The sequence below is a fragment of the Euprymna scolopes genome, chromosome 2 (genome assembly GCF_053919585.1).
Source record: "Euprymna scolopes isolate OS-2025 chromosome 2, ASM5391958v1, whole genome shotgun sequence".
NCBI classification, from domain to species: domain Eukaryota; kingdom Metazoa; phylum Mollusca; class Cephalopoda; order Sepiida; family Sepiolidae; genus Euprymna; species Euprymna scolopes.
In genome coordinates, this window is record NC_136483.1 from 20,001,766 (window position 1) to 20,028,033 (window position 26,268).

General features: G+C 31.7%; 1 protein-coding gene across 2 annotated transcripts in view; it reads left to right on the forward strand.

Moving 5' to 3' along the window:
* The window catches only part of LOC145289539 (fizzy-related protein homolog), a 114,326-nt gene extending 88,638 nt beyond the window's left edge, over window positions 1-25,688 (forward strand). For both annotated transcript variants that reach the window (XM_080136419.1, XM_080136420.1), the window contains exons 8-14: window positions 6,722-6,787; window positions 8,864-8,966; window positions 12,674-12,795; window positions 15,688-15,984; window positions 18,778-18,882; window positions 20,603-20,695; window positions 23,973-25,688. In XM_080136419.1, the coding sequence (XP_079992545.1) occupies window positions 6,722-6,787; window positions 8,864-8,966; window positions 12,674-12,795; window positions 15,688-15,984; window positions 18,778-18,882; window positions 20,603-20,695; window positions 23,973-24,014 (828 nt within the window). In that variant the 3' untranslated portion in view covers window positions 24,015-25,688. The remainder of the gene's footprint in view (window positions 1-6,721; window positions 6,788-8,863; window positions 8,967-12,673; window positions 12,796-15,687; window positions 15,985-18,777; window positions 18,883-20,602; window positions 20,696-23,972) is intronic.
* The last annotated feature ends 580 nt before the right edge of the window (window positions 25,689-26,268 follow it).

Below are 26,268 nucleotides of genomic sequence, written 5' to 3' on the forward strand. Positions count from 1 at the left end.
CGTCTTAATATGCAGCTCTGTTGGTCTGTCACTATTGAGTGTGAAATACTATTTTCACTGCGAAATGAGCAGATTAAAAGAATGCATCCTATTTTAGACCTTTTCTGTTAGTTAGGGTGTCACATTGACATATTTTTAGACGCATCAAGATATTTCTATAAATGAGTATCACAAAGCAGTCTAGTTTAAAGAGTGAAAATGAGTAAATATGGTAAAATAACCTTGAATTTCAACTTGTGAAATCTCATTTATTTTTTGAAGGTTATTTTGATAAAATTTGGATGAGATAAAATTTAACTTTATCTCATATATATTATGTGTGGCATTAATCATTTTTGTTACCAATTATTTAAACTTAAGTTACTATTTTCAGTGCCAGGTGATTTTTTTTTTTTTTTTTTTTTACACAGTGATCACCACTTATCAAGGCCCGGAAGCCACTCAGGGATAAGGGTTATTGCAAGTACATTACGTTAGTGTGGAGATTTGATGAAGTGTTTACTTAAGGGGGCGGTTCATTAGGAATTTGTTAACGTTGGACTTGAACACATCCAAGTTGTAGTCCGGTTTGTTGAATTTGCTGTGTACAATATTGTATGCCTGTGCATATAAATTAGGCTCATCTTGAATAAAAAGGGTCACTTATCAATATGGTGGGCTTAATATAGGATTCTACAGTTCACTTCTGACCTTTTTTTTATTATTGATTTCTTGCTTCAAACATACCAATTATATTATATATTTGCTATTGATGGGTTTTCTTTTCTCAAGATAATCAAACTGCACATTCTAACATACAGAGATAAAACCCTCATCTGTTGATATTTGCATCTTTGGTTGTTTTGGATAGTTTTCACCTGCTGCTGTTCACTCAGCTGACTACTGATTTGACTTTGGATCCATGTTTCATCCATTGTCACATATTCATGCAAAGAACTATTTTTTGGGTTTTTTTTTTTGCATTGAAACAATAAAAAAAAAATCACTCTGAATCATCTATATTTATTTTATTAGAAATGCTGTATTCATTTTAAACACAAGTTTTTTTTTTGTTGTTTTTTTAAATTCAATTTTCACCCCAAACAAGGCACAGTGCCACTTTGAAGCAGGGGGCTACTATCAGGGACATAATTTCCAGGGAGATTGATAAAAAGATGTTTATACACATTACACTTGAACTTCTGCATATCAGTACAGTTGGGAAAGCAGAATCCCGGAAGGGAGTTCCAAAGACCTGCAGTTCTGGGGAAGAAATTATTGGAGTAAAAGGCTTTCTTGCACCTAGGGATCTCTACTGTAAAGGGTTGGGACTTAGTTGCTTGTCGGGTTTGTCGGGGGTAGTTATGTCAAGGAGGTACAAGTGTTTGCAGTTCATCAGAGCATTCATCATTAAAGTATTTGTAGAACAGGGAGAAGGATGCAATATCTCATCGATGGGACAGAGGCTGAAGCCTAGATGACAGTTCAGGACCTATTGGGTTGGCAACTCTTTTTTGAACCCTGTCCAGGAGCGAGAGACAAGCGGCAGATGCACCAGCCCAGATGTGACAACAGTACTCCATACATGGGCAAATGGTGGCCTTATAGAGATACAGGATACTTACAGGTGTAAGTAGTTTTCTAGCACGATAGAGGGAGCCAACCTTCTTTGCAGCAGCCTTGGCAATGCTCTCAATGTATCCCAGTTCATATTCCCTGTAAACGTTAGGCCGAGGAGTTTAAAAGAAGTACTTTCAGGCAATGTGTTCTTGGCCATTGCTATTGGTGGTAGAGAAAGTTTCTTGTAGTTATTGAAGGAAACAAGATTAGTCTTAGCAGCATTGAATGTCACCATCCATTTTTGTCCCCATTCCACTACAGATTGGAGGTCATCCTCTAGTGTTTCTGCCATTTCCTTAGATATGTGTTCATTTGTTCTCCTCTCATATCTGTTATAGAGAGTCGTGTACTCGGCAAATATACCCATCTCCGAAACAATTTTATCAGGGAGGTCATTTATGAATATCAGGAATAATAGAGGTCCAAGGATAGACCCCTGAGGTACTCCTGCATTTATGTCATATATGTACGACCGTCGAGGACAACTTGGATTTGTCTCTTACTTAAGAAGGATTTAATTACATTATATATTCTTCCAGTGATTCCATATGATCTAATTTTCCTTAGAAGACCATCGTGCCATACCCTGTCAAAAGCCTTAGATATATCAAGGGCTACCGCTCTACCCTCCCCTGTTTTGTCCAGTGAACGGTATATACGTTCAGAGACTTCTGTTAAGATATCTGCTGTTGAACGGGCTTGTCTAAATCCATATTTTTGATCAGTCAGTAGTTTAGCAGCTGTTAGGTGTTGGACTAGGACTTGATTAACTAAGGACTCAAATATTTTGGCAAAAAGTGGAAGGAGGCTAATGGGGCGATAATTTAGTTGGTCAGTTCTTTCACCAGAATTCTTGAAGACTGGTACCACAGAAGCAGTTTTCCAGCAGTCGGGAAAGCAAGATTCGTTAAGGCATTTATTGTAAAGTTTGGACAGAACTGGAGCAACCTCGGCAGAGCATTTTTTTAATAGCACAGCCGGGATGAGATTGGGTCCACATGCTTTTGAGGTGTCTAGGTTTTTTATAATACCATGTATCTGAGAAGGAATGATTTTCAAATCGTCTAGTGTGGCGTCTGTCCGCAAAGGAAAGTGAGGGAGGGAGTGGTGTGCCGAGTCCAGTGTAGAGTTTGAGGCAAACCGACTGGCAAGTAGATTAGCCTTGTCGGTTGCCGTGCAAACAACCTCATGATTGTTTGATAGTGGGGGAATCGTTGACTGGCCATTTTTTACTTACTGTTGTACATTTTCCAAAAATCACGGGTTCCTAATTTCTGTGTTTCGATGCGTTTTCTGGTGGTTTCAGAGTAATCTGTCTTAGCTGTCGCTATCACTCTCTTACAATTATTTCTAGCTTCTATATACTTCTGTTTGTTTAACAAATGTTTATACTAAATGATGAATACTCTGCCTTCTATCTCTGGCCAGGTTTTTATTTATCCTTCTTTTTCTCAAGTCCATTCTTATCACTTCCTTTGGTGTTTTCCTTTGCCTTCTTTTATAAACTGAACCAGGCACCTCAACTATTCTAGATCTGCTAACCCAAGAATTCTCATCAAATTCTTTTAATATGGTTATACTGCCACCAAAGTCTTCTGTTTGTCACACATTTTTTTTTGTTCAGATTTAGTTTTCATTTCAGTCTTCTGATCGCATCCTGTCTTTGACACTCATATTATAGCGCTTTTACATCATTCTCATAGCACTCATGCAACGCATGTCCTCAACCATCACTGCCCAGGTTTCATTTCCATACATGAAATCTAACAAGTGAGAGTTGAGGATATGCGTTGCATGGAGAGATTTTATCTTTAAAATGGTCAGTGTTGTTTCTCAATATGAAACAACACAGTTTTTGTAATAACTCTTTGTACTGAAGATTGTGGACAAGAAGGATTTTTTTTAATGCATGTTTGATATTCGACAGTTTTTGGTACGAACACCAAGGAGAAGTGTTACATCCACATTTTAAGATCTCATAGAGTGAGATTTATAAAGGAATTTTAACCAATGTTCACAACTGATCGAATCCTAGGGGGCCACTCGATAAATTTAAAGAGATTGTCAGTCAGACAATGACAACCTCTACGAGAGGATCGGAAATGATGGGTGTGATGGGCAGAAGATTATTCAAGAGGAATTGATCATCCAAGTCTTCAAAAACTTGCATTATACATTCATGGTATCATTCTCATATCATTTCTCTCCATGCAACACATGTCCTCAAACCTTACTGGCCAGGTTACATTTCTGTACATCATTACACTGCGTGCACATTCCTGATAGACTCTTCCTGTGGTTGACAGTGGTAACTCTCTGCTGGTTAGTAATAACAAAATTCCCTAAACTTACTCCATCCACTATTAACTCTTACAATCACACTAACACTAATATATAAAAGCAAAAACTGTCTGACTACGAACTGCAATAAAATGATTGGATAGAAAATTCAAACTTGTTAGGAATGGTACCCTATTTTTGCAACTAGTATTGTCTAAAATAATGTTTTTTAAAAGAAAAAAAAATGACTTGAATTAAAAAAACTGATAAATGACGTGTGTAAGTGTTAGCAACAGCTTATCGTGCTCGCATCAACCAACAGAGATTGATGTGTGTTTTTATTAGAGCAGGCAAAAAAGCTTTGCTGACAGCTCATATTTATGAGAATGGATAGGGCAGCCAGTTTGTAAAAGAGCTGATTAAGTACAAGCAATTAAAAGCATCAAAAACCCTTCTAACATTAAGTTGATCGTAACCAAATGGGACAAGACCATTCTTTCAGTAATGGATATATGTTTGCTTAACTAAGCATACAGATTGATATAATAAAAGCCTGTATAGGAGAGAAAGAGAGCACGTGAGTGAAGACAATCTCTTAGATTTACTTTTAATGGAACAAGTTGAGATGAATAAGAACAAAGATGTTTTTATAATAAAACAAGTTTTCTTAAGTAAAAGATAACAAAACTTGTAAAATAATTTGGATCTTCGTTCTTTTTTTCAGCTTATTTATTTTACTTTTGAGGTGCAGTTATTGAAAAAAAAAAAAAAATGAAGTTAAAGGAAAGCTGAAGTCTTTCTTAAATAAGAAGAAAAAGTGTAGAAAATCTGAAACTGATAAAAACTAAAGCAACATTGAGTTTCACAGGAAAAATTTTTTATTTAAAAATCATGTGAAATATATTAGAAAAAGTTTGTGACAAAAAATTGAAAAAGATGTAAAACACCAAAAAGAAATAAAGAAAAAAATTATGGTATTTTATTTTATGTTAAGAAGCGAATCAAGTTTTCTACAAAATGATTTGTTTTTAAATGAAAAAAAATAAAATTAAAAAAATTAAATTGGCAAAGATTGAAAACAATTTAAAAAAAGAAAAAACTAATAATTAAAATAAAAAAATCCATTCTTATTATTTCTAAATTAGTTGATTCTTAAAAATACTCCATACTAGTGTTATTTTTAATTTGCTTTGATAAGGTTTGTGAGTATCCAATGGTAAAAAACGCTGAAATCGAGATGAATTTTTCTTGTTGTGTGTGTGTGTGTGTGTGTGTGTGTGGACAAAAAACTCAACTGTTTTTCTGAACAACTTCAATTAGTCTCAACCAAGAAAGGCATGATACCAGCATGTAAAATGAGTGTTAAAACTTAAATATGATGATGATGATTTATAGATTATAAATGATAATAAAAATGCACTTAGTTTTAACACTTTACTAGTTTCACGGTTTTCACTGATCATCCGAAGTATGTAGTTGGTATTAAACAAAATGATAAAACTGGAAAATACTTATTCACATTTGCACGTGAATAATGTAGTTCAATCATCAAAGATGAAATGCAATGCAAAATAGTAATTGCAAATTAATTTGTTTCACTTTTCATCCATTTTAAAATGAATTGCTCTAAAATCGGATTTTAACGTGTTTTAAAAACCTTCACAATCCTTGGCTTTCCTTTGTGAAATGGATCTATTACTTTAACTCTTCTACATTTACTGACCTAAAAACTCTCATCTTCATACCATCTCCTGTTCTGTACACGTCTCCGTATTCTGTTCATATTTCATTACACTCCCATTGTATAATTCTCATATAATTTCTCTCCATGCAACGTGTGTCCTCAACCCTCATTTACCTGGTTTTCTTGATCGACTGTGATAACGCTCTGCTGATTATCAGTGGCAGAACTTCCTGAACTTTCTCATGAACTGCATATACAAAATCTTTTAGTAGATCCTTCAAAGATATTTTTGTTATTAAACTTTCTAAAATGGGATGGTTTTTGAAACTGCTATTTAACTCCAATGATATATATATGCATTGATTTCATAACATCAAAGGTAGATAACTCAGTAAGTTGTAAGAAAATATTTACACATTTAGAAAGTTAATTCAGTAAAGGAATATGTGATTAAAAAATAGGTTTTGCAATAAAACATCTTGCAAAATGTTAAAATTTAAATCACATAAATACATTCAATTCTTTTCTTTTAAACATTTAAATTTATAAATATTAAAGAACTAAGAATTTTTTAAAATTTGAAAATTTCAGAAAACCAAATAATGTTATAAAATATTTTATTAAATGATTAAAATCTTCTTTTTTTTTTTTTTTTTGAGACTCAGTGTAAGACACCTTTTTCAAACAAGACTGCTGTAATTTTTTCTCTTAATTTTTGCTGGTGGTATGAATCGTAAGGAGTCCTTCGTTTTGTGTAGTGAGAAAAGAGTATACGCCTGATTTTATTGACAGTTGCTATAAGTCTGAAATAGCCGTGTTTGCATGGTCGACACAAATTTTAATCGTGTCTTTAAAACATTATTTCATCAGGTTAATTTTAAACTTTAAATAATGTTATAAAATATTTTAGTAAATGATTAAAATCAGTTTTTTTCTAGAACTTTCAGTAATACACTTTTTCGAAAAAGACTTTGTTAAAATACAACATAAAATACAACTTATTCTTATATTTAATTTATTTTTATTTTTGAAAATTAGATTTTTGTTTTATTAAAATTAAATATTACAAATGAATTTTATTCACATTTACACAAACACACAATTTAATCTGATGAGATAATTTTCATGCATTTGCAATGTTTTTTTTTTTCTTTCCAGGTTACACGTCTCTGTGATTTAGCAAACGATGGAGATTCAGTTACATCTGTATCTTGGGCAGAAAGAGTAAGTTTTGATTTTCAAATTCTAAATATCAAAACATCTTTTATTTGATCTAACAAAAATCTGATGGTTTTAGAATGTATATAGTCATATGGACAGCACGTTCACGTTAAATGGTTATTTCAATTTGTAAATTTTTATTATATTTTTTTACTTTCCTTAGAATAGTAATGATTAAGCACAGAATTTTGTAATTATGCAAAATTTTATTTTTAGAAAACTTATCTGTTTAATATGTAAAAGAGTCGGACACATTTGGCACATTCAACATAAATAGAGCCTCTTTTGGTTATTTTTATTTTGATGTTTGTGTATGGCATAAAATCATAAAAAAAATCACGGTACTTATGCATCCTTTTAACCAAATGTAAGTCAGCGTTTGACTCAGCTTTTTTTGGAATATGACGTCAACAGTTCGGGTTTAGATGCTGTCTGACGTAACATGGCGATCAGCCAATCACAGCGCTGCGCTGAGCTCCAACTTGATACGTGTGCGCGCGCCTGAGCAGTAGATGAGAATTTGGATGCCAATTGGAAGAGTCAAAAAACATCCACCATTTCTTACATGTAAGCCAGGAAGATTAGAGAACACCTAAAAAATGAATTTGACCATCTTTTTGTCAACCACAGAAACTAATAGCAAAATCAATAAAATATGCAACTTGCAGTCACGAGTGTATTCTAGCAAAAAGAAGATGCATTGCTGATAGGTATGGCTGGAGATGTAGAAACATCAACAGACAAAAAGAAAAACCTATCATAATTTTTATTAACTGTGTGAAGAAAAGTTGTTTTTCTTGTCAAATAAATAATTTTTATGCAAATTTTTTTTTTTAAATAAATAAGTGTTAGCAAATGTTTTTTTTTTTTTTAAATAAATAAGTGTTAGCAAATGTTGTTTTTTTTTAAATAAATAAGTGTTAGCAAATGTTTTTTTTTTGTCCAATAAATAACAAAATTATTGAAAATAAGTTGATTTTCCAAAATATAACAATATGGATTCTCAACTTGATCATACTGACACAAATAAGAACATAATACACATATTTAATATATATATATATATGATGATTGCAACGTCTTGTCAGACGAGTGCCACTCCCTCAGACATTTAAAATCCATGATTCCGAATGTCTGAGGGAGTATCTATACAAATATGATGTTACAGAGTCTTAGCTTTGTACGACAGCTAAGTCTCTCTCTCGGTTCAAAATGTTGAGATCCAGCAACAAGCAAGAGCAAGATAGCCAGCAACAAATTAAACTGCAGACCAGCTTAATGCGGGTACTGGTCTTCCGCTTTATTTGTGTGTGTGTATATGCGTATTGGGGTAGAGAGGGTTCCCGTAAGCCGTGGTGAAGGCAACCTTTCTAGGAGAAGCAAATCTCTAATTTAAAAAACCATGTATATATATATATATATATATATATATACATACACACCCACATATACATATATTGTATCAATAAATGTGACCTAAAGAAAAAATCAATCCACAGTCATAATTTAAAAAAATTTATTTTGGCATATGTATATATTTTCTTTACCATCTTATGCATGTTTCCATAAAAAATATTCTCTTTATTTTATTAGCCTGCTCTTCATAGATAATCAAATATTAATAAAAACCAACACAGTATTCCAACAACAATAAAAAAAAATACACAGTATACACATTCTAAAACAAAATAACTAAAAAAATTGAAGAGCTATGATGACGGAAGTGATTTTATTAATACAAATGACCGTTTATGCTCCAGAATTTATTTTCCTACATGGTCACCACCATTCTCAATGCGCTTTTGCCAAGAATTCAATGATGCATCTCTGCTTTTGCAGCACATCGTTCTTAGAATCTCACATGATTAATATTTACATCAGAGAGATGAAACTTTCAGGTCATGAATGCATAAGTTCAGTCATTATAAAAATGCAATTTACAATTCTCTCTGATCCATTCAGACAGAATAAAAAAATTGGAGACATTACTGTTGGAATGCCCCTCAAGTCTCTCTATATTTCTGTCATCTGTGTAGCTGTTAATATTTTAAAAGATTACTTTTCTCTTTTTATTTCCAGGGCCATCTTGTTGCTGTGGGAACTCATAAAGGTTATGTGCAAATTTGGGATGTCACAGCCAATAAGAAAATTAACACCCTGGAAGGACACACAGCAAGAGTTGGTAAGATGAAATAAGCTTTCAACAAATGTTTTTACCACTGACACGATTAGCTTATGTAAATCATTACTTCTACAAAGGAAAAAGTGTTTATGTTATGCATTGTTTGTTTATCATCAAAATTTGTACTTTATGCATTTGTGTGTATACACTCATCACTTTCTCAGTTATGCAGATACAGAGTTGAGATTTGCTTATAGACACACCTTGATTAGAGTGCACAAAATGACGTAGGTGGATTTCTGATAGTGACCACCAGGGTGCAGTCCAAAAAGAGTCTACTGTGTAATCTACCCAGTTCTATCTAAGTTACTGAGATCAGATCCAGAGAATTTAAGCTTCATACATTGATAATAGCAAACACGTTTTTCCTGGGTAAAGACCAACAACACAAGTGAGAACATTTTTAATAACATAAATAGGTTAGCAAAAAATTTAATCTGGAGCAAAAACTAGATTTGATACGTGGGAATATTTTGTTTTTGTTTTTTTTAAGGGAGGTGATATTTGATTAAAACAGTTTTTCATGGTAAACATTTGAGGTGATATTTGATTAAAACAGTTTTTCATGGTAAACATTTGAGGTGATATTTGATTAAAACAGTTTTTCATGGTAAACATTTGAGGTGATATTTGATCAAAACAGTTTTTCATGGTAAACATTTGAGGTGATATTTGATCAAAACAGTTTTTCATGGTAAACATTTGAGGTGATATTTGATTAAAACAGTTTTTCATGGTAAACATTTGAGGTGATATTTGATTAAAACAGTTTTTCATGGTAAACATTTGAGGTGATATTTGATTAAAACAGTTTTTCATGGTAAACATTTGAGGTGATATTTGATCAAAACAGTTTTTCATGGTAAACATTTGAGGTGATATTTGATTAAAACAGTTTTTCATGGTAAACATTTGAGGTGATATTTGATTAAAACAGTTTTTCATGGTAAACATTTGAGGTGATATTTGATTAAAACAGTTTTTCATGGTAAACATTTAAGGTGATATTTGATTAAAATAGTTTTTCATGGTAAACATTTGAGGTGATATTTGATTAAAACAGTTTTTCATGGTAAACATTTAAGGTGATATTTGATTAAAACAGTTTTTCATGGTAAACATTTGAGGTGATATTTGATTAAAACAGTTTTTCATGGTAAACATTTGAGGTGATATTTGTTTAAAACAGTTTTTCATGGTAAACATTTGAGGTGATATTTGATTAAAACAGTTTTTCATGGTAAACATTTGAGGTGATATTTGATTAAAACAGTTTTTCATGGTAAACATTTAAGGTGATATTTGATTAAAACAGTTTTTCATGGTAAACATTTGAGGTGATATTTGATTAAAACAGTTTTTCATGGTAAACATTTGAGGTGATATTTGTTTAAAACAGTTTTTCATGGTAAACAACTAATTATCCCTACAGTAATATTAGGACTGGTGTAAATTCTTGAAAGTTGACTGATTGCAAGATATTTCTAGCTTCATACAGCAATAATAACAGAATATAAAAAATGTAAAATAGTGTAAATAATAAATATTTAGGTCTTTTGACAGTGATGACTACGGTGCAATTCAAAAAGAGTCTGAAGTGTACAAGTGCCCATTTGTCACTATGATCAGCTTCAGAGAATTCAAGCTTCATATAACAATAACATTAGAAATAAACAAAATAATTTAAGCAGTTCAAAGCTTATGCATAGACAACGAAGACAATATTTCTTTAATTTTGAATTTGTACATTACTGATGCGATATCAAATATATCTGAAATCTATTTAAATAAATAATGAATTAATAAAAGAGCCAAATACATTTTAATGTTAAGTACAGGTGCTGATCAGTTCACCCTTGCTTGCCTGGATAGGCTACAAAACCGTCTTTGAAATCTGCTTGGTGATGCCCTTTTCTCTTCTTTACTATCTCTTTCTCACAGAAAAGACTTACACGCTTATCTCTGCTCTATCATTTCTTTCATTGCAGCTGCTCAACTGAGTTTCAATCTATGGTTAACCCTGTAGAACGTTTGCAATAAACATTTGTCTAGCTACAACCACTATTAACAATTTCCCCTACCTCTCTTTTAAACTAAATGAAAATTTCATGAGCAAAGTTTCTTTTTTAGAACTGCCTGTTTGTAGAACACAATTCTGCAAGACTGCTTCTTAGCTTACTACAGCATGGTCATTTTGAAATTTAATGTAAAAAAGTTCTTGTTAAACTGCCCTCTTAAATAATCAAATCCTACTCAATTTCCGCCATTGCTGATCATCGCTGAGATATCTAATCCTTATAGAATGACTCCTAGGCATTGATAAGCAGTGACTCCCTCCAATAAGAAAAACGATTTCTGCCAAATATGTCTTCAGATATGAATATAAAATGTTTTTACCTTCTACATTAAATCAGTTTTAATTTTTAATTCTTACAAGCAAGTCTGAAATAGACATAAAACGAAGTTAGAGATATTATCCCCCTATTAATTTGATTCTTCATTCACCTTCTACTGAAACAAAGCTAATTGTAGAGATGTCTCTGGAGGAGCTGTTATTTCCTAGGTAAAGCAACCAGCTCCCCGAGTGTTAAACAAAATAAAAATGATACGCAAATCCCATTTAGTTCAAGGGGTTTATATGGCATTGACTACGTCATCTTAATGGTTCTTCCCTTCATGTTCTTGGCATCATTAGATGTTATTAATTCTCTCCTGAGAATTAATTATTTAGGGTGAGATCTTTTGTGCTGGAATTGAATGCTGTATAAAATAAGCGAAAAACATGTTTTTATAAAAGTATATGTTTTTGTTTTTACATTTGAAGAAATTTAAAAAACTGAAGAGTTTGGGCATATGACCTGTTGCACTCAAGGGTCACAATTTCAACTGATTAAAAATTCTTCTCTTATAGTGATGAAATGAGAGAAAGAGAGAAAAACGGATAGAGAGAGGAAAATAACATGGACTTAATTTTACTTGTCTTCTCTCAAGGACATGGAAATAATTATAATTGTTAATAGTGGTTGTAGGTAGACAATTATTGTGAACATTTTACAGGGTAGACCATAGATTGAAACTCCATAGCTCCAAAAAGGAACCCTTATTATTGTGTCACAATCATATTATCCTTTTATCATAATGAATCATATTTTTTTATTGTTAATGAATAAGTTATTTTTTTTGTGAGATAATTTTACAATAATTTAAAGCAGGAATTCCCAAAGTGATAAATGAAAACATCCAAAGGGTCAGTGTGAAAAAAATAAATAAATAAAAAGAGTGAAAACATTGAAACAAAGTTATGATTTTTAAATTATTACAAAATCTATATAATTTACATTTAAATAACTCACATTTAAAGGAATCTGTGTTTTTCAAAGAGTAGGATTAAAAAAAAATTCTTACTTATAAGTCTTTTATTTTATGGTCCAAAGTCAGTTAAATGTCCAAATGCTTTGTATCCTGTTGTTTTGACCTAGCTGGAAGATATTACATGTCAACTAGCAAATGTCTGCAAGTACCTGATACCAACTGGTACGATTGCTATGCAGATTAATACCATGATTACCCTTCAGATTTTAATAGTGCTGCCACCTATATTTATTAAGAGGACATAACTCTGCTGGAAATGGTACTAATTAGCAGATAGCTGGATTTTAAGAATGCTCGTTTTGCAGAGATGTACATTATTTGTTTCAACTTTTCAGGGGCCTTAGCTTGGAATGCAGATATCTTATCTTCAGGAAGTCGAGATAGACTCATTCTTCAGCGTGATATAAGAACTCCTTCATTAGCTCCAGAAAGAAAATTAACGGGGCACAGGCAAGAAGTAAGTTGATTTTATTTCATTTTTTTCTAGCTGTTGATATTTAATTAATCTTTTCTCCTATCTGCTTGACTGGTATAGCTCCAAAGCCAAAATTGGAATGTAATGCAGGATCATCCCCATCAACCAATCTCTTAAAGAGGAGACTTTGTTGGTTCAGCCATGCTGAATGTCACGACTCAGTAGAGTTCATCCCCCAAAGGAATAGCTCAAGAATCATTCTAAGTTGGGTGAAGGCATCCAGGAGGCCAGTTGAAGACATGGCTACAAACCATCAAAGCTGATGTTGAACCTAGCTCTGGTCCAGAGGTCTACGGTGTTTGCCTTTGTTTGTGAGATTGGTTGTTCATCACTATTTTGGCTGCTGTGAACTGTTATGTGTAGTCTGTGTTCATCCAAGGTGCTGTGTGGGCTACGGGAGGAGCCAGCTAAACTCATCCTAAGTGAATATCACCTCAAGTCAAGTCAGAAACAGAAGCTTTGTATACATTTTAACCTGATTATTAGTACATGCAATATTTAGTTTTGTTCGTATTTATTGTTTTTTAGTATTTTATCTGTTTAATAGTATAGCGCAGGAGTATGACTGATTACCATCGTCTTCCTCACAGTTAAGGAAATCTGATAGAAATCTAAACAGGATCACATTTTTGTATGATCTTGTCCATTCACTTCGTTTTAATCACGACACCTATCAGCATGGTTAATAGAGACGACTTTTCAAAGTGATGTTTGTAAGTTACAAATAATATACAAACATTAACAATATTTTCTTTCCCATGACCTTCTTAGAATATGCATAACAAAATGTCTCTTACAATTCTTTGTTTTAAACTGATATTTAATAATCATGACGTACAATATTTCATTTTTGGTTGTTACACGACTGTTTCAATTTTTGGTCTACTTAATGAGAAAAGAGGAAGGATGCATATTTATTGTAGTAGCAAGTACTTAATTGGAACATGAGTATTCCTCTCAAAATGGTTTCAGTGAGCAAATAAGAGTTCTAATGATAGGAAAATAGTTGTCACTATGCAAGAAAGTAGATCATTTATTATAAAACTATATTTTGATTTCAGAAGGACTGTTCTTCGTTAAAAAATGTAATAGGAAGGTTTCAGTGTTCATTTTTTTCTACATTTAAGTTCTATTTATTTTTCATTTTTAATTAAAATTTAATTTATATTTTAATTATTATTCAAATCCAGAGCCAGCTTTTGTACAAAATATTCAATTAGTTTTCTAATTAAATGTTGATTGTCTTAAAAAATGATATCTATTAGGTTGGTGCAAAAATATTGTTTTTTGACGTTCAACTTTGAAAGATCATGACTCCTTTCATAATAAACTTTATTAATCGAAATAAGAACCATTAGAATTGATACATTTTTGCCAATGAGAAACAAGTTTATTTATCCCATTAGCATAGACATTTGGAGTTCTGGAAGCGATGAAGCAATTGAAGGACGATTCGGCATAATCTTGGTGTTTGAAGCATTTTTTGTGCAGGAAGTTTTCGACATGCTTGAAAGGGTGATAATCAGTGGGTGAGAGGTACAATGAATATGGCGAATGAGCCCAATTTGTTCAGCTTCTGCAGGATCAGTTGAGGAACATGCAAGTGAGTGTTGTCATGGAGGAGAATTGGTCTCTACATAATACCAATCTGTGGCACATATGTTGGAGCTTATGGTGCACTTTGTCAATTTGTCGACAGTACTTCTCCACCATAATCATTTCACCTGGATTCTAGAAGCTGTGATAGATGAGACTGGCCGCAGACCACCAAACAGTCACCATAACATTTTTTGGTGCAATTTCAGCTTTGGGAAGTGTTGTGGATCTTCTCTGGCATCCAACCACTGTGCTGAACGTCACCGGTTGAGGATCCACTTCTTATCACATCAAAATCCGCTTGAGAAATGGGTTGTTTTTGTTGCGCAGGAATGTAGAAGACACCGTAATATGACAATTTTTTTGATTATCGTTCAATTCATGCGGCACCCATTTATCCAACTTTTTTGACTTCCCTATTTGCTTTAAATGGGTACTCAACAGTCATGGCAAACGAGTGTTGAGTGGTAGACTTTGAGTTTAACAGCAACTTCTCGTGTGGTTTTATGAGGATCAACTTCAGTTAAGGCTTTGAAATGTTTGTTATCAACCGCAGTCGGCCAGCTGTGACCGTCTTCATTTTTGAGGCTCTTGTCATTATTGTGAAATTTCTTGAACCATCATTGTGGTTCTTGAACCACACATTTGTTAGTGGTTCCTGGCCAGACGTATCATTGATATCACAAACTGTCTTGGCAGCTTATCGGCCTAGTTTGAACTGGAACAAGAAAATCGTGCTGATTTGAATTTTGTCCATGCTGTCGCAAAGCCTGCAAAAAAAAAAAGGAATGAAAAAATTGAGAACGTTTAAGAATAAGACAATTTGATAGAACAAAAAATATGCTTCAAAATGATTTATAACATGGCTATATATATCAATGAATGAATTCAGAAATCATATATAAAAGTAACATGTGAGGAAAAGGTAGTTTTTGCAGCAATCTAATATAAATTACTTTATTTACAAATATACTTTTATTTTTATAAAATAGTACCTCCCTTCTAATGTTTATGCATAAACACTATTCTTAACAACTCTCCCTCTATTAAAAAAAATCAAAAATACAAAAAATTCATGTCTCACTGTAAGATTAAAGAAAACAAGAATATCTGTTCTATCCTCACACAATGAGGGAGCTTCAGATGGGCAATAAATGTATCCCTTTTTTAAAGGGAGGAAGTGGTGCCAAAAGATTTTACACTTTGATCGTAGCTGAAATATAATCCCTTGTGTCTTTTAGTCCATTTTGTTTGTAATGACTTTTCATTTTTTTCCAGGTGTGTGGTTTGAAATGGTCACCTGACCATCAGCACCTGGCCTCGGGTGGCAATGATAACAAATTATTTGTATGGAACATGACAAGTGTCAGTCCTGTCCAGACATACACAGAGCACTTGGCAGCAGTGAAAGCTATTGCCTGGTCTCCCCACCAACACGGCCTGCTTGCCAGCGGGGGTGGCACGGCCGACCGCTGTATGAGGTTCTGGAATACTCTTACCGGACAGCCTCTGCAGTGTGTGGACACTGGATCACAAGTCTGCAATCTCGCTTGGTCAAAACACTCTAATGAGCTGGTATGTTATCGATACGTTCAGCATTTTTTTTTCACATCTTTAAATTCATATTCATTTGAGTGTTTGCATTTCAATTTGTTTGTTTCTATTTTTTTCTTTTTTTTTTAGTGTGTGATTAGCACAATGGATACTGTTTAGGCTTATGGAATCGGATCAGCTGAATTCAAATACTATTGAGTCTATTATTCACTAATTCATTGGTTCTTGTTAGATTATTGAAGTTAATAACCTTGAGCCTGATGGAGGCCTATTCGGGAATACCAGGTGCTGTATGTAGGAGGATGTTGACACCTCCCTGCTACAACTGCAAAAATGTAACATTCTCATCTCCCTTGATGGAGATATACAAGCGATTTGGGGATGCTTTTGAATTTGATATTGCCATGAAACTTTCTCTTTCAGGGAAACCTTGTTCAACACCCCTAGAGTGAGTGCCACTTTGATATGGTAATACACTTAGCAATTTTTCTCAAGCTATGAAGAAAATGGCCACTTCTGATTGGGTGTATGCAATGAATAATCGTTTATGTTTTTCTTATTTTATTATTTTTTTTTATTTATAATCGTTTGTTTTTCGGTATTAAATTACCTAAAAAAAGGTTTGAAAAAGACAAACCAAATTTATCAAATAAATTTCTAATTTCATGTCTACCTAATTTTTCTTTTTAGAAATGACAAAAGACAACTCAGTAATTAAATCAACATTTAAATTTGTCTTCCAATAAATCAAAAATTCCATGTATAAATTATTACAGTTATGCATAATAAACATTTTTTTCAATAAAACTCAATATTTAAGAATCAAAATGAGGTGTCAGAAAGGCGAGAAATGGACAAATTATGGTATCCCATCTACATATCGAACATACAAGGCTAACACGATAATGTATAGACACAGCAGTCTATAAAGAAAATGGCTGCTGAGTTCTTGTGTCCAACAAATCTTGAAAATGATGCTTATGATAATGATTTAATGCGGACTGAAGAAATAACAATATTTCAACTTATGAAGCTGCCTGACAATTTCAAAATGATTCAGTGAGTTGCCAAACGTCGATTAATAGCCAATTCTTGGAAGTGTGAAATTTGTAATGTGCCATACGCAGTGTACTTAGTTGATGATTGGAGATAAAATGTTAAAAAAATGGATTTCATTGTTCAGTACAAAAAAACTTTTTTCTCATAGTGAAGCAAACTTTTCTTTATAATTTATATGTGGAGTAGATTTCTTTCAGTTACAGTTTTTACATAAAGCTTGAATGACCGTTTTCTTTCTAGGCTGTGGTATCTACATATTACTGGTTAACACATTCCTTTTTACTTCAACAAGAAAACCATAATGCATAGCATGTCAAATATCTTTTAAATGTTATGTGTATACTAATAGAATGGAAGGTGATTTTACTTTTATCAAACAATGCTTTTGTTTCAGAAATAACATGAGAGAGATAGATTAAAATATCTGTGTGGATGACATTTTGTCTTTTCATGCAGAAATATAATTATGCAATAAGATGTACTAATGTTGGGACGATTAATCGGAATCGGAAATCATAAAAGTCAACAAATTTGGGGGAATCGGTATCGGAGTTGAAAAAATTGGTGCCTATTTTCTGAAGCCAAAACGATTCTTTTAATTGTTTTTTTTATTAGATTTTGTTTAAAGTAAAATCTTCCATTGCTGGTAATAATGAAAAAATAATAAATATTTATTGATTTTAAAATATCAGTAAAGCAAAAATTTATAGGTCATCCTTCACAAGTGTAATTTTACGTTCAGGAAAATATCTGCATATTTAACGTGTGTTTTGTTACAGAAATCAGAGAAAATAAGAACTTTATAGTTAAATATTTAGAGATTTATAAAGAATTGTAATTGGGAATTTATTACGGAATCAGTAATTGTATCAAAATTGGGAAAAATATTGGAATCGTCCCATCACTAATATATACCAATAAATTTGAACTCTTCCGTATAAATCTTTGTTGAAATGAACACAGTGTACTTAGCAACTAACAACTGCAGAGACCTTATCGTTGAAATCAATGAAAATTCATTTAAATAAAAACAACAAAACAATAAGACAGTTTTGGTGTTCGTTTTCTCAGTTTGAAACCTGACCAACCAAAGAAAATCCTATTTCAAGCTTCAGTGTGACAGTGACAAAAATGCTATTCATAACTTAAACGTAATAGCCCAACAAAAATGTTATTCAAAACTGTTATTCTGCATGGTAGCATATAGAATTTCCTGATGGTGACGAAGATGCTATTCATTATTGGTTGGTAATTAGCGAACATTGAGTAACTCTTGCTGCCCTTATTTTGTTCATTTAGTCCTCACATTACGTGTTTCTGACAAAGGGAAAAGAATTACTGTTTTCTAGGTTGGAATCTATCCATATAACACATCATTGGCTAGTTTCTGACCATGAACTAGTATTTTTTTAGCTTCTTACATCAAGTGGCTTCATGCCTTGTCTGGAACGATTTCCATTAAAAAAAAAATTATCTCCCATGATTTACCTTTCAGCATAAAATAATTTCTTAACTGGTTGATACACGATTATAATCAATCTTTTTTATTTTTTCTTTCTTTTTCTTTGTTTTTCTCTTTCTTTTCCTTTTTCTTTTCATTTTTTTCATTCATTCTTTTTATTTTTAGTTTATTTTTCTCTTTACACTTCAAATTCTGCACAAAATTGTTTTTGTCTCAAAGAATAAATTTTCAGATCATTTATTTTTATTTTATTTACTTAAAAATGTTAAGAGAATATCTTGTGTTGTATTTAGGTCAGTACCCATGGTTACTCACAGAATCAGATCCTGGTTTGGAAGTATCCTGGTCTTGTACAGATTGCAAAACTCACTGGACATTCCTACAGAGTTCTTTACTTGGTGAGTTTGTTGTTTACTAAGAAATTGTCAATAAAAAAAACTAAGTTGTTGATTGTAATGGAAAAAAAAAAAATCTTCTGGCATCTTTTCAGCAATGTTTTAGATGGTAGGAGAAAGTGCAAATAATGTAAATAAAGAGGGAATTGAGAGAGTAAGGGAGTGATGTAAATAATTTAATAAAAGAGGGAGAGAAGGTCGATTATGACATCACAATGTATTCTTACTTTGTAACATCCTTTAGCTTAGTAATCCTTGTAAAAATATAATGCTAAAGTTAAGAAATTATATATTTAATACTATATATATAACAAAAACTGACCCAACAAGGATGGTCTATTTGTATTATTTGGATTATTGTATCATCTTGAGTGTTATTCACACAACCTTTCGCTTCTGACTTTCTTTAGATGAATCTTGTGGAACTCTGGAATCTTTGTCAAAATCGGGAATCTGCATGGAATTTTGAACAAAACACTTTATTTAATCCATGGGAGTAGCATGCTCTCATTCTAGAGTAGAGTTCCTAAATAATTTGCAATTTATTTTGAGTGTCACCCGTCCTGAGCATTGAAACTTCAACCTTTACAACTTAATTTTATTAAGTACTTTATTCACTATGCCATAGGTCGTTGTGCAGGCAACACTCAAAATACAATGGCGAAAATTACTTAGACTTTTACCCAATCCTGACTGATAGAACACGAACATGCTATCCCTGTGGATTAAATAAAGGATTCCATTTAAAATTCTGTGCAGATTCTCGAGGTAGGTTAACAACCTGAAGAAAGTACTAGGTTACATCTATTACAATTCTGTGTGAATAATACTTAAGATGAGAACAGTAGTCCAATAATACGAATTATTTATCCTTATTTCAAAAATTCAGAAACATGATATCTAGTCTAGTTTTTCAATTTGTTTATTTTTAACTCCCAAACTGCAAGAAATTAAAGAATTCCTTCTGTCAGAGAATAGTTATATTTTATTAAATACTTGCAAGACTATCTGGCATTGCCTGGCTATCATATAAAAACTAAGGTCAGTAACAAATATAATATTGTTTCATTTCTAATTCTGTCTCCCTGACAAATACAAATAATTTCCAAATCTATGTTCCAGAAATGCACTTCCAGTATGAAATGGGTGTATACTATTTTGTCTTAAACAAAAAGTATATTTTTGAATTAAGTAAATTTCTCATCTTTGATGATTATTGACTTGTGGTCAGTAGAAATTTATTTCCTTCCTATTCTGTTTCTTCTTTGTCTGCAAATTATTGAGTTTGGTTGAAATATTGAAACAAAAAGATGAATTGAAATGAAAGAGAAAACTTTAAAAATATTTTATGTTCCCTTTCTCAAAATCTTTTATTTTTAAAAACATGAGTTAAAAAGGACTTTTCCTTCCAAACCAAACATTGCAACTGGGGACCACTTGTGAATTTAATATACTCTATACACTCCTTCCTTTGGAGGAAGTCAGTTCAATCTTTAAACCTATTATCCATATTTCATTTTTTAATTTTTATTCACACCAAACAGGGTATATTACTACTGATGCACACGGTCTGTGATATGGATCATATGTAGGGTGTGTGTGTGAAGATGTTTCACATTATATTTAAATTTCTGTATATTGGTACTATTGAGGAACACCAAGAATGACAGGAATTTCAAAGGATATTTCATTGTACCGTTTTTCTCTTACTTTCTCATTGTAGGCAATGTCTCCGGATGGTGAAGCTATAGTTACAGGAGCAGGAGATGAAACGCTCAGATTTTGGAATGTTTTTAGTAAAACAAGATCGACAAAAGTAAGTATTTTTTGTTCTATTTAATCCTTTTTGATATCGTCATGCTTCATCATCACAAGATGAGAACTAGGATTGATCCTAACAGATCCATTTTTCAAACAGCAATTCGTCATAAACATTTACCATATAAGATCTGAATCACATCCTGATATTTGTTGGATGAAAGTTGGTGGGAATACTTCTATCTATTTATTTATGATGCTTCTTTGGACATGTTTATTTATGATGCTTCTTTGGACATGTTTATTTATGATGCTTCTTTGGACATGTTTATTTATGATGTTTCTTTGGACATGTTTATTTATGATGCTTCTTTGGACATGTTTATTTATGATGCTTCTTTGGACATGTTTATTTATGATGTTTCTTTGGACATGTTTATTTATGATGCTTCTTTGGACATGTTTATTTATGATGCTTCTTTGGACATGTTTATTTATGATGCTTCTTTGGACATGTTTATTTATGATGCTTCTTTGGACATAGTTTTGTTTATGATGCTTCTTTGGACATGGTTTTGTTTATGATGCTTCTTTGGACATGGTTTTGTTTATGATGCTTCTTTGGACATGGTTTTGTTTATGATGCTTCTTTGGACATGGTTTTGTTTATGATGCTTCTTTGGACATGGTTTTGTTTATGATACCTCTGTGAATATGTATTATGCTGCATTTATAAACATGACTTTATTTATGCTTTTTTTGTGGACATGTCTTATTTTGATCAATCTCATTTTAATTTTTAATGAGAAAATAAAATTATAAATGCATATATATCTCTGTTTAATGAAATCTTCTAAAAAGATACATTATATATAATTAGAAGTCTTTTTTATTTATGTATTGATAAATCTCTATTTACTGTATGGGCTATTCAGTCTAGGAACGTGAAATCTAAATCATAAATGATTAGTGTTCTATTTTTTTTTTTTTTTACTTAAGTTGGAAGGGCATCATTTATTTAGCTAATGAAGTGGTTCCATTTGAATATGTTAGGATTTGCATCTTTCTTTGATATTAATTTCATCCATGGTTTTTCTAGGCTACAAGTCATTTACACAATATAAAAGTATATATAAATATGTAGAAATACTAGTCTTATAAAATGTACTATATCATTGTCAACAGGTTTTATTAAAGATGCTGGATTGAGTAATATGTACAATATTATACAATACACGCACACACGTATGTACAATATTATACAATACACACACACACGTATGTACAATATTATACAATACACACACATGTATGTACAATATTATACAATACACACACACGTATGTACAATATTATACAATACACACACACACGTATGTACAATATTATACAATACACACACACGTATGTACAATATTATACAATACACACACACACGTATGTACAATATTATACAATACACACACACGTATGTACAATATTATACAATACACACACACGTATGTACAATATTATACAATACACACACACACGTATGTACAATATTATACAATACACACACACGTATGTACAATATTATACAATACACACACACGTATGTACAATATTATACAATACACACACGTATGTACAATATTATACAATACACACACACGTATGTACAATATTATACAATACACACACACGTATGTACAATATTATACAATACACACACACACGTATGTACAATATTATACAATACACACACACGTATGTACAATATTATACAATACACACACACGTATGTACAATATTATACAATACACACACACGTATGTACAATATTATACAATACACACACACGTATGTACAATATTATACAATACACACACACGTATGTACAATATTATACAATACACACACACGTATGTACAATATTATACAATACACACACGTATGTACAATATTATACAATACACACACACGTATGTACAATATTATACAATACACATACACGTATGTACAATATTATACAATACACACACACGTATGTACAATATTATACAATACACACACACGTATGTACAATATTATACAATACACACACACGTACGTACAATATTATACAATACACACACACACGTATGTACAATATTATACAATACACACACACGTATGTACAATATTATACAATACACACACACGTATGTACAATATTATACAATACACACACACGTATGTACAATATTATACAATACACACACGTATGTACAATATTATACAATACACACACACGTATGTACAATATTATACAATACACACACACGTATGTACAATATTATACAATACACACACACGTATGTACAATATTATACAATACACACACACGTATGTACAATATTATACAATACACACACACACGTATGTACAATATTATACAATACACACACACGTATGTACAATATTATACAATACACACACACGTATGTACAATATTATACAATACACACACACGTATGTACAATATTATACAATACACACACACGTATGTACAATATTATACAATACACACATACACACACGTATGTACAATATAATACAATACACACATACACACAATATAATACAATACACACACAAATATGTACAATTTTAAAGAACATATAGGAGGAATATACAGCTGAAGTTCTTCACCAAATAGACCTCAATATCTTTATAATATTTTAATATTTTTTTAATTCATTCACTTACTATTTACAAGTTTTGTATATTATAATATACATATATAGTGTAATCTTTAACTTGATTATGTAGTTTATCCTGAAAATATATTACTCTATTAGAAAATCTACATATTTTCTACAGTTATGGTTTCTCTCTGTTCAAAGTGTATCTGCTTCTCTTTGTCAACTAATTGTTTTTAATGCATGACCATGATATTTCTGAGATAATTCATTCTTATTGAACATGTTTTAAACTGCTATCCAAATTTGGTTGTTACTAGCGTTTTGGCCATTATATTTTTCAAACTTTTTAGCTGTCTTTATTGTATTGTTTAATCTTTTTAAATGTTCATGAATGCACTTTAGTTAATACTTCTCTGTGTCTATCCATAGGTTTTTCATGAACGCCTAATGTATTGCATGTCTTACTTTTGTATCTCTTGGAGTACTATGTAGCACTTCATCACGAAAGACAATGTTTATTTGTCATTAGCCAATTATTTTTGTATTTTAAACTCATTCTGACCAATAGAAAAACAACTAAATTTTTTCCTTAATTTATAATATTTGAAAAAAAAAAAAAAAAGATGACTGTTTTCTTTAAGGTAATGTATTTTTTTTATTGTGTTTCAGGAATCGAAATCAGTCTTGAATCTCTTCACACGCATCAGATGATGACAGCACTTTGTGCTGCCCTGCCACCCTCTCCCCCACATCACCGGCAGCAAAGCTCTGTCTGTCCTTTTCTGCTTAACTCTTTCAAGGAATAGCAGTGACAGCAGCAGCAGCAATACGGCAAATGCCATCTTTTTAAATACAACTTCATCTCAAATCTCTGCCATCTTTTCCATGTTTATTTACAAACTTACAATGCCAAGTCGGAAACTTGAAACCTCTCCATGGTCATTTCTTTTCCTTCTTCTTTTCTCTCTTTCCGTATTTCAGCAGGCTGTTAAAAGTGGAATAATAAAAGAAATGGTTTGGTATAGTTTACAATGTAATGCAGATAATGCTAAACCTTCTTACTCTCTCTTTCTCTCTCTTTCTCCCCTATTCTCCCTTTCTCTCTTTACTTTTTTGCATTTTATTTCTCTCCTTTGCAGAACTCTGTCACTATCTTTAAAGAAGGATGATGCCAATAACATCTTTTTGTCAGAATAAATATTATATACACACACACACACAGGATGTCTAAATATGTTAAAGTGTACTCACACTTCCAAAGATGTGAAATCCTTTATCTATGAACATAGATTGAAATGGAATAGCTTCGAATACAGAAGACAAATGTAGTCAAAGAATCCTGTTTTCAAATGTTCAAATTGATGACTATTATTATCCAGATAACACTGAAAATGATTAAAGTGTGAGTATATTTTCTTTTTGAGACACCCTGTGTATATATACATTTGCAGACACATATATTTGGCCAATATTTTAGAATAATGATTCATGTAAAGATGCTTATAAAAAAAAAATGCTGTTTTCATTCTACTAGATGAGAAGGAAGAGGGCATGTCTAACGGATCCCATCGGAACTATTGATATTGGTTGCACACTAATAAAGTTAGGCAAAATGTATGAATCCTTCCTCCTAAAATTAAATGGTCGATAGGCTGTAAAACAGCTAATTTGAATATTTTGTCTCGTTAGGATTTAACAAAATGTTACTTTGTTTTATATCCTAGCACACACACACACACACACATAATTGAAAATGGTTCATTGCTGTTCCACATTGTGATGAATGTTCTTCCAATTGGTCAACTGTGTGGCATCATAGTTGATAAAAAGGATAGAATTTTTACATCCCAATGTGCAAATAAGCTTTGAAACGTTTTAAGTGACAGAGATAAGATTTTGTCTGCAACGTTAGTTAGAATTTTTATTTATTTATCAAAAATGGATAAATTTTGTAAAGTCAACATTTGTTTTTTGCTTATTTTTACAAGGAATGTTCATTTACCACTAACGAAACATAACAGTTAAAACCTTAGTAATGTTACTGGCTACAATATTATTATGTTTATTATTACGGTTATATAACAATATTATTAGTATAACTATCTTATTTGCATTGTCACTATTTGTTTTAGCAAATTTACTACAATTCCTCACAATTTGATGTTCTTTTCCATTTGATAATTCCAACAAATTCCGTCGTCATTTGTAATCTAAAAACATTCAACTTGTGAAATTAACGTTTTGTTAATCAGAAACTTGTGCAAGTCAAAAATTCTCAAGTATTTATTTAGATCAAGGATTTTGTTTCATACAATTCCTTAAGATACCATTTCCTTTGCAGTCATGTAAAACAAAAATAGAAAATTATATATATATATATATATATATAAAATATTAATAAAATGAACTCAAAACCAATATTTTCAAAAGTGCTCAATGAAAACTAGAGCTTTATAAGTAAAATATAAGCCTGTAGATATGTACTAGGCTGTTTTAATATTTATATAAGTTTATCTCTTTCTCTCTCTCTATATATATATACACACACACAACGAAATAGAGAAATAAAAAGAAAAATCCGACTTATGTGTTCATCAACGTTTCGTCTTTATTTCGAGACTTCCTCTGAGTGAATCAAATTAAGAAAACAAAAACACCAGTACAAATATTTGAAAATATTTCTTGTGAAAAGTGTGACAATGTTCCATTTTAGAAATAGAAAAAGATGTTGGAAATTCAAAAGAGAGAGGGATAGTTTACTCCCTCTCTTTACCCCCCCCCCCTTTTGAATTTCCAACATCTTTTTACATTTTTAAAATGGAACAGTGTCACACTTTTCACAAGAAAATTTTCAAATATTTGTATTGGTGTTTTTGTTTTCTTAATTTGATTCATCCAAAGGAAGTCTCGAAATAGACAAAACATTGATGAACACATAACTCGATTTTTTTTCCTTTTTATTTCT